This window comes from Pygoscelis adeliae, unplaced genomic scaffold, assembly GCF_000699105.1.
Source record: "Pygoscelis adeliae isolate BGI_AS28 unplaced genomic scaffold, ASM69910v1 Scaffold27, whole genome shotgun sequence".
NCBI classification, from domain to species: domain Eukaryota; kingdom Metazoa; phylum Chordata; class Aves; order Sphenisciformes; family Spheniscidae; genus Pygoscelis; species Pygoscelis adeliae.
Genome location: NW_008825410.1, coordinates 2,173,358 through 2,183,773, shown reverse-complemented (window position 1 = coordinate 2,183,773; position 10,416 = coordinate 2,173,358). Strand labels below are relative to the sequence as shown.

Below are 10,416 nucleotides of genomic sequence, written 5' to 3'. Positions count from 1 at the left end.
GTTTGGGCCATTTTTCAATAGGCATGAGGGAACGGGCTTCACTGGTATCCTAAAGGTTTCAGTGCTGCCGTAATCTATGTAGATAACCTTACCCTCAGCTCTTCCATCCAAAGGAAGCAAAAGGTCTTGAACAGCCTGTGTCTTCCAGATACTTCCACTCTGCCAGAGGGAATTCAGTTCCTGTTCTGAAAGTGAACTGAAAAGCTGATCTATTTTTCCTTTGTGAACAAATCTGTTCAGGCCACTGCCTTTCGCCAGATAGAAAAGAGCCAGAGGCTGCCTGGAACAATGCAAGGTTCCATAGAGCTCTTTGAAAGACTCACTTAAGCATCTAACAAAAGTTTCCATTTTCTTGGAATCTTTATTTAGTTCTTTTGTATTTTGGGGCCAGAACAACAAGGAGGCTAGAAAGAAGGGCTCTACACACTGTGAAGTTGGTTCCACTTCCTGTAGAATGCTTAGAAGCAGACTTCTCAGCACCTCAGAAGGATGTAACTTAGTGGATTTAGGTTTAATGCAGTTCAGAACAACATTTGCCAAAATCAAATTCTGTTTGTCTTTCAGAGTTGCTTGTGCATTCTCCAACAAAACTACATATGCTTCTACTATGTCTTCTATTTCTCTGTCAGCATTTCTGTGATTTCTGTGGAGGTATTCCAGAATGCCAGAAAATGAGCCTGCTTTGGAAGCCTCCATAGTGTCCCTGTATGCTTCTATATACTGAGACCTGGACCACTTTGAGACCTGTTTACTTTTTAGTTGCTCAAAACTGAAATCACAAAATATTTCTGTGTATTTGGTAAAATGTTCTTGAACCTTCTCATATAATTTTGCTTCTACAATTTCTTTTTCGTTGGTCTGTGTTTTGAAAAACACAAAGTAGTCTTCAAAAAATTCAAATGCCCTTTTCAACCGTGACCGCAAATTACATAAAAAGCTGGAATAATGTTCAAGAGCCTTGAACATTTCAGTCTCTGTGTTAGGCTTATCTACATTCAAAACACTATTTCCTGATAGATACTTTGTCAAATTTTTTCTACAATGTAAGTCATCTTTTCTGAAAAAAGGGACACGCCAAAGGACATCAATAACATAAAGACCAGTTTCTATCTCTCCCTGATAACCAGCAGTATTGTACGTTTTAAACTTTCTTTTAAGCTTTTCCTGCTGCAAATATTGTCCATTGCCTGCATTTTCAGCTTGCCACTGAGATTCTCTGAAAGCCTGTGAAGCCTTCTCGGCAAGCTCTAGCAAGTATTTCAGTTCCTCGGCTGCCAAGACTGCATTCTTTGCTTTGCACTCTACGCAGTGTCTTAGCTTACTTTTGAAGACTTGACCTAGCGTATCTGATATGTATGAATTGTGTTGTGCTCTTTGTTTGGCTTCTTTGGCCCAGTATAATGCAGAGTCAAATTTCTTTTCTTTGATGTAGAAGTATCTTGCTAAGGCTTGGCAAATGTAACCGTTTTGCTCAAATCTAGTGGATGCTTCTTTTAACACATATTCCACATTACTACACTTCTCTTCCCTATGAATGGCTTCAATTAAGGGGGAAAACAATGTGTCTGACTCATCGCCATGTTCCTTGCGCTGCCTGGTAACCAGCAGGGTTTGTATATCACGAATAAGTTTGTCTTTCTTCAACGAAGTCTTATAAAATACATCTTTTTTCAATAACTGCAATGTAATTTCACTTTTAGGCAAGCCATAGGTTCGTTTCAATTCTGTTAGGCAGTGAGATGCTATTAATGGGTGAATGATGCGAAGACCTTTGTATCTCATGTAGTCATGTACCTGATCATATATTAGAATATTGGAACAAATTCCCATCTTTTCTATCAATTTATCTTTACTGCAGCCAATCTCTTGAGAATTAATTCCTAAGAATTCTTCACATAGTGATATTGAAACTATAGATGTTCTTACATACGAGTTTAACAGTGTTAGATAGCAAACAAGTTGTGCTGGTTTAGACGCAGTATTCAAGTTATGCAAGGTATTTTTTACCACTTTTTCTATGTACTGTTTATCAAAGTTTTTCTTCAAAATCATAAATGAATAGAAATTGTCAGGATTTGGATGCACCTTTTCAATATATTTTAGTTTCTGATCAAAGGCCCTTTGCTCTTTTTCAGAAAGCATATGTTTTAAAGAAATACTGTTCAAGAAATTGATTGTTGAACTTTCATCAGGATTCTGAGATCTCATACAGTTTAGAATGATCACTAAAGGAGTTACATACCGAATGCATTTTTCTGTTATAGCTGCCTGAATTTCTTTCTGCAGAAAATAGACATTTTCTTGCTCTTCAAAATCATCCACAAGAAGTAACACTGGTAAATAGCCTGTGTCATTGTTTGCTCCACAGGTGAGTAAAGTTGTCAGCTGTGTTCCAAAATCACTTGTTTTGTTTTTCAGAACAGCACATCTGAATTGTTTCCGGAGATCCCAAAGGATATGCATAGCTAATGTTGTCCCACCACAGCCTGGGTGGTGGTAAAGGTTGATAATTTTTACAGGTGATTGATTAGCACTATGAGATGAAGACACAATTAGGTGTTCAAGCTTTTCATAACTGTCCCTTCTGATAAAATCTGAAGTATAATTTTCAGAAGAAAAATAGAAATTCCACCATGATACTTTACCACCTCGATAAAAATCTTCTTCCCGCTCTTTCATGAAATTCTGAAATTTATCTGCATCCTTCTCTATTTCTGTGTCTTTGCATTCATTTTCACAAAGTATTTCCAATGCTGCCATGGAGTCTTCTTTCTTCTTTAGAAGAATGGTAGAATGACCAACAGAGGGCAGAAGTCTTTTTGAAGACTGTGTCACTGTTTTTAATTTCATGATGGTACCATTCACCATTTGCAGGCTTAAATTAGAAACACATTTGTTTGAAAGTGCTTCCTCACTAATGCCTCTAGCGTGCAGAAGATCTTTCCATCGCTGGTACGTGCCTGCACCAATGCAAATGCAGACCATGTATTCTAGTCCCTTTAATTCTTGGTAAAATGTCATAAAAGTCTCAGTAAGGGGATCTGCTGAATCTTCCACTGTGGAAAGCAAAAGAAACACTATTAAAAACTTTCCACTCTGCTTTACATCTTTGTGTGAAAGAAATGAAATCATTTTTCTGACACCAGCAGCTCTGTCTTGTTGCCATGAAGTGGGATCTAATGGTGGTTCGCTATTGCCTTTGAAGTCTGATCCACCATTGCAGAAAATCCAGTTGGTCTCCTGGTGCAGTTTCAGCTTTTCAGCTTGTTCAGAAACTGAACCCACCTTGTTTTCATAATAATCTGGGAAGTGAGATCTGGCATTTCGATTTTCTTTGTAAGTCTTGAACACACCATTCATTTCTGATTCAAAATCAAAGTCAAGCACAGCAAACCATTTTATTTCCTGTAAAAAGTCTAAGTGCGAAGTTTGACTTTGGTGGCACTTGTTTGTTACCAAAATGTAGTAGTCATAATAAGAGCTATCTAGTGAGTCCCTGTTACCCGTGAGCAGACTAACTAGCTTTAGTCCTTCATTCATTGACTTCTTTTGCTTTAAGTTATATTCTTCCTCTGCTCTTTCACGAGAATCTGCTAAAGATGTCAAGGTACCTTTAAAAGTTTCAAATTCTTTTGTATTTTGAATATTTTTGGAACTAGCTCCATCCCGGATGAAGACAGCTTTTTTCCAGCTCTTAGTCTTATATTCGTATGTTTTGGTACAGAAATATTTTGCACCACAGATGCAGTGTTTGGGAACCACATCTATTTCAATGACAAACTTCTGTGATGGAGTTCCATTTTGTAATAATACTTCCACAAATCTAGGTTCTCTAATGCAAGCTTTTGCAATGCTGATGTATTGCTCATTAAAGTACTTTCCGATGAACGTATTCAAATGGTCAACGTATGTTTCTTTTTTGGTAACTTTTATTCCTTCAATTTCCCCATGTGGATTGTCACGGACTCCAAAATGAATAGTGCCATTTGTGCGGGAGTTCATGCAGGCTGCAGCAAATCTAAAGACTTCATTGCTAAATTTCATCATGATATCCTCTTCTAGTGTCTTCTCTGTGTTGGTAAGTAATTTGAATTCATGTGCTGGATCAATGAGATTGAGTGGCCCTGTTTCAGGGACATTAAGAATATTATACTGTGTGTATCGAGTACCATCACTGAAATTATCAAAAGGATATGGCATACACATCTTTCCAGGTGGGTGCTGGCTGCCTGATATGTTCTCTTTGTCAGCTGACTTCATTGCTTTTTTGTCTTCTATGGGCTCCGTCTTAGAATCCTGTAGTATACTGGAATTAAATGACCCATATTTCTTCTTGCACTCTTTCTTTGCCATTTCTCCATCTTCTCCTTCTTCACCAAGACTCTGTTCAGTGCTTTCTTGTTCCACAGCTTGGTTTGAACCTCTAGCTAGAATGCCGTGCTCTTCCAGGAAATACATTAATCGAAGAGCAGGCCCATGAGGTATGCCCATTTCCACAAAATCTGCCTTAGTAATCAGTTTCAAATTAAAACCAGTCACATCTTGGTTAAACAGGATTTCTGCATGTTTCTGGTCAATCTTAACAACTTCAGTTGCCCATTGTTTGACTTCCTCTTTTGTCCACTGTTCAATATGTTGATATGAATGTGATTTCTCTTTTTTTTCAGTGTTTGAATTTTCCATTCTTTAAGGAAAAAAATCACAAAATTAATAAACAAGTGATTTATAATAGCCTGTTACCTGAATAACATGTATTTCCTTGCTATTATCAACCATTAATTTCTTCATTAGTGTAATCTGCCACATGGAATACAACAGTTCAATTAGGGGACATCATGGGAATGTGAAGTAAGATCAATTATAAGGCATTAGCTACCTATAAGAGACAGATTTATTACAGAATGATTTTATTTGAATCCTGTTTTTAAACCACTTCTGTAGCTGACACTACACAAAAATTGTGACTGATACCTGTTTGTGGTCATTTGGACACCTATTTGTGGTTGTAGGGGCCATCCAATAATAAAAAAATAATCATAAAATCATAGAATATCCTGAGTTGGAGGGGACCCACAAGGATCATCGAGTCCAATTCCTGACTCCATACAGGACAAGCTAGAAGTTAAACCATATATCTAAGAGCATTGCCCAAACACTTCTTGAACGCTGACAGGCTTGGGGCCATGACCACTTCCCTGGGGAGCTTGTTCCAGTGCTTGACCACCCTCTCAGTGAAGAACTTTTTCCTAATATCAAATCTGAACTTCCCCTGATGCAGCTTTAAGCCATTACCTCATGTCCTATCACTGGTGTCCTGGTTTCGGCAGGGATAGAGTTAATTTCCTTCCTAGTAGCTGGTACAGTGCTGTGGTTTGGATTTAGGGTGAGAACAAAGTTGATAACGCATGGATGTTTTAGTTGTTGCTAGGTAGTGCTTACACTAGCCAAGGACTTTTCAGCTGCATCGATCAGTGGGGGGGGGGCAATTGTACTTTGCATCACTTGCTTTGTGTATTATTATTATTATTATATTATTATTACTATCATTTTATTTCAATTATTAAACCGTTTTTATCTCAACCCATAAGTTTTTCTCACTTGTGCTCTTCCAATTCTCTCCCCCATCCCACTGGGTGGGGGGCAGTGAGCGAGTGGCTGCGTGGTGCTCAGTTGCCAACTGAAGTTAAACCATGACAACTGGACACCAGACAGAAGAGATTAGCACCTTCTTCTCTGCTCCCCCTGATAAGGAATTTGTAGACGGCAATGAGGTCACCTCTCAGTCTCCTCTTTTCTAAGCTGAACAAACCTAGTATCCTTAGCCGCTCTTCATAAGTCATGCCCTCTAGTCCTTTCACCATCTTTGTTTCCCTCCTTTGGACGCATCTATTAGAATATTATTAATATTATATTAATTATATTAATATATTATATATTATGTATATATTATGTATATTATAAGGCCTTCATAATATATTATTAATATATTAATATTATCAATTAGAATAATTAGAATTAGAATTTTATATCCTTATATTGTGGAGCCCAAAACTGCACCCAGTACTCGAGATGAGGCCACACCAATGCTGAGTATAGTGGGACAATCACTTCTTTTGACCCGTTCTCTATACTGTGCCTAATGCACCCCAGGATACAGTTGGCCCTTTTGGCCACCAGGGCACATTGTTGACTCTTATTGTACTTAGCATAAACGAAAACCCGCAGATCCCGTTCTGCAGGGCTGCACTCCAGCCTCTTGTCCTTCAATCTATATGTACATCCAGGATTACACTGTCCCAGGTGCAGAATCCGGCATTTGTCCTCATTAAATTTCATATGGTTGGTGACTGCCCAGCACTCTAATCTATCAAGATCTCTCTGTAAGGCCTCTCAATCAATGGCTCTTCTTAATTTAGTATCCTTGGCAAACTTGCTTAGTGTGCAGTCAACTCCTGTGTCCAGGTCATTGATAAAAACATTGAAGAGAACTGGCCCTCAAATTGAGCCTTGGAGAACACCACTAGTGACTGGCCAGCCAGATGTTACTCCATTTACTACAATGCTTTGAGTCCAACCCTTCAGCCAATTGTTCACCCATCATGTTGTGTACATGCCACAAATGGTTCTCATTAAGTTCCCAGTTTGATGAAGAAGAAAAATCAACCACACACAGAAATCCAACCTTTTTTTTATGCTTAGACGTGGTTAGGTACGGAATTTACTTGAATAACACTGCAAAGAGACATTGGGGTGGAAAGATACTGCTGTGATTACTTAGCTGTTGCTATTGCAAATGAAAAGAAAATCTTTTCCGGACTACCTTTTCAGTACCTTTTGTGTTCACTAAGGTTTCTCAAATTAAACAAAAGCAAGTAGTTCAGTAGCATTTGTGGAGATAAGTGATAGGAAGAAGAGCATCTTACAATCCACTCGGTCTTAGTAAATGTGGACTTTTTGCAAAACCTTTAAAGAAACATAATAAAATAAAATAATTGCCCTTAATGTCTAATTTTACTTTATCTTCTCACTTCCTTTGGGAGAATTATATTCATCCATCTGAAATTTTTACTTTATGGAATTGCACCCAGTTGTTGCATTAGTGGTAATGGTCTCCTCCATGCACCTTTTCTTATTCATAGCTGAGTGTTCCTGAGACAAAATGACTTCTTAGATTTTTTCAGTGAAATTTTGTTTTCTGAAAGAAACACTTGGTTACCTAAGCCACCCTAGTGACATGGTTTCCTCAACCTGTTATTTGATTTCCTAAACTGTAAACTTTAATGAGAAGCAATAGTAAAGATTTCTTATAGCTAGTGCAGGAAAACAGCTGTCCTACCTTTGGCCAAACTGCCTCCCGGTTTAACAAATCAACCATGAGTACAGAGAAAAAAGTGGGGCTGCAGGCTACGGAAGCCTGCAGTTGCATTTTCTCTTAACAGACCCTCCCTTTTGCTCACAGAAAAAGAAAAACTAGTTTCTCGTTCTTTAAAATGCCACGATGGTAAGCACATATTGTCAAAAATTGAGGGTGCAGGGGGAAAGAAGCTCAATGTTTTTATTCTGTGACTGAAGTAGCTATCGTATTCACCAGTAACTCCACCCAGGTATGTAAAAGCTGGGAAAAGAAACCGAAACTAAAATACTTCTGCTCAGAGACAGTGTTCTACCCAGCAATGTAAAAGTATGATTCTAATTCCCACCAAACTCATGCTTTCTAATAGAGGTACAATTTTCTAACAGAGGTACAATTTACTCCTAACATGTACTGCAAACAAAGCAAACATGTTTATGTCCTTAGAACAATTACTCCATGTTTCAGTGTTTGCACCCCCACTAACGAGATAAAGCTGCAGAATGGGATACTTTCATTTCCTAGACTTGATGCAGTGTTTCTACGTTTCATGTTACTGGCTAGTTAATGATTCTGGCCAACTGAAATACTTTAAAGATGTCCTTTTCCAACATGGAACAACTCTATCACATTATTTCTGCAAAATAATTTATTTGAGGACATATTCCTTGGGATTATTTCACTCTAATCTCATAACAACCACTTTTCATGTGCAGATGTTTAACAGATTTGGAAGAGTTTATTTTAGTAGATTATAGATCATCTTATACGTAAAATTAATGACTCAAGAAAAAAGAAATGGTATCAGGTCTTCATAAAATATTCCAGCCTAGAAGTAATTATGCGTGTACTTACTGTAACTGTTCTGTTCTGCAGGTTTTTTCCTATAGTTGTTCAATCCATGTATTTTGTTCAAGCAGGAAACCCAACAGCTAAAATTCAGCTGAACTGCTCTTCTAAAGTATGGGAAAAAAAAAATAAAATTAGTTTATAAACTTCCAACAGAATTCTGGGGTCAGAAATAGTAGGAAGGAAAGAGCATCGATAGGCATATGATCAGTTTTTCCCAGTGGCAAACACCCATCTCTAGAGGAGAGAAATGACAGTGCCTGCTAGAGAATATTTATTATTCCTTACCTTTACCTTGCATGCTTCTAATTTACCCTTCCAACACGGTGTCTAAATGCTGTAGACTGGGCAAGTCAGAAGCTGAGAGTTGCAGAGAAATGGGAGGAGATAGATGAAGGGTGCTTGGGAGGTTCTACTGCTCTCCTCCCCTTTTGCTTTCTCTTTTACCAACCAAGGTTGCTTCTGATCTGCCTCTTCCTAACTTTCTGTTTGGGAAATCATTATTATCTTAGGAAATTAATGTAAGAATTCTGTTCTAGGATGCCTTTATTAGAACACTTACACAGCGCTGTCTTGAGCTGTTATCCAGAAACTTGAGAAATTAGGAAACACTGTCTGAGCAATACTTAGCTAATAAAATGGAATTAATTAGACATATGGTCTTAAACCAGCAGAACTTTCCTGGAATGAGGGGGGGAAAGGGAAACAATACAAGAGATGCTTTTGAGAAATGTGAACATTCTTCCATATAGGCACTTTCAAATAATCAGGCTTACTGACTTGCTCCTCATCTTGGTTGCTTGATTTCCCACACTGCAAATACGTTAGTTTATTCCTGGTCTCCTTCTTTGGAGCAAACAACTAGTTTGATTTGAAGTGTAGCTTGGGTATAGTTCTGTGGATAGTTTACTCCAGAAATGTTTTCCCTTAGGCAGTGTGCTCATATTGCACTGTACTGTCCTCCAGCGCCCAGTGAACAAGCTTTATGTTGGAATACCCTGCTATTGACTGCTTCTACTTCCAATGTTTCACAGTACTGACACCGATCTTGCAGTACCCTACTCCACTGACCATTGCCATTACCCTGTTTTTTCATCCTTTGCCCTTGCCTGTCTTGAATGACCATGATAAACAGCAGGCATCTGAGGAAGATGACAACCATTAAAACACATTTGTTTAGAAGGGTGGCAGCAAGAGTGCTCGCACTAGCAGTTGTGTGTCCAATCCCACAGATGAAGAGGTTGAAAATCCTTGTATTGGGTGTAAGGACCCACACTGGAGCAGTTCATGAAGGACCGCAGCCTGTGGGAAGAGCTCAAGCTGGGACAGGGGAAAAGTGTGAGGAGGAAGGAGCAGCAGAGAGGAACACCTGTGGACTGACCAAACTGTTATGAACTGACCACAGTCCCCCATTCCCTATCCCCCTGCACCGCTTGGGGTGGCAGAGGGAGGAGGTGGAAGAGTTGGGAAAGAAGGAGTGAAGTTGAGCCTGGGAAAATGGAGTAGGGTGGGGGGAAGTTGTTTTAGTTTTTTTCCTTGTTTCTCACTATCCAACTCTATTTCAATTGGCAATGAATTAAATTAATTTTTCCCAAGTTGGGTCTGTTTTGCCCATAATGGTAACTGGTAAGTTATCTCCCTGTCTTTTTCTTGACCCAGGATCTTTAGCATCTTATTTTCTCCCTATCCTGCTGAGGAGGGGGAGTGAGAGGGGTGGCTGGGTGGGCATCTGGCAGCCAGGCAAGGTCGACCCACCACAATCCTTCAGAATGATATCTGTTCTGAGAACAACTGGGTGAGGTCACCAGGGTACTGCAAGTTTTAGAAAGCAAACAGCATCTCCAGCCACCATAAAGCCAGCTGTGGAAAAGACAGCATCTCTTCCAGTTGTTGATGCTGATCATACTACTATTGCTTTCATTCCTTATATGCTTCCCTATGTACTTCAGCTATGTGTATTTCTTAAGTCCTGGCATGCACCCGTCTGCTATTGCACAAATTCTTACCAGAAAAATTATATCACTACCTGTTGAATCCCTAATTGCTGCACTTTTCAGGAATGCATCCTCAGCAGATGGAATGGTATGGCTGTAGTTTAAACACTCCCATATATTCTCATGTCAAGGCCAAGGGATACGAACTCATACTTGATGTGATGCAATAAAAACATCACCTTTCCAGGCTATGGTGCAGGTCTGACATTATTTTAAGCACTC

The 10,416-nt window shown here is 39.0% G+C and overlaps 1 protein-coding gene across 1 annotated transcript; it reads right to left on the bottom strand.

Annotated features, from left to right (window-relative positions):
• Positions 1–3: 3 nt before the first annotated feature.
• On the bottom strand, positions 4–8,611 carry SAMD9L (sterile alpha motif domain containing 9-like; the record flags this gene model as incomplete). Its single annotated transcript, XM_009330582.1, has 3 exons — positions 8,489–8,611; positions 8,207–8,307; positions 4–4,684 (listed from the first exon to the last, which is right to left on the bottom strand). A coding segment is annotated over exon 3 (4,680 nt), but the record flags the coding sequence as incomplete, so codon positions are not given.
• Between the last annotated feature and the right edge of the window lie 1,805 nt (positions 8,612–10,416).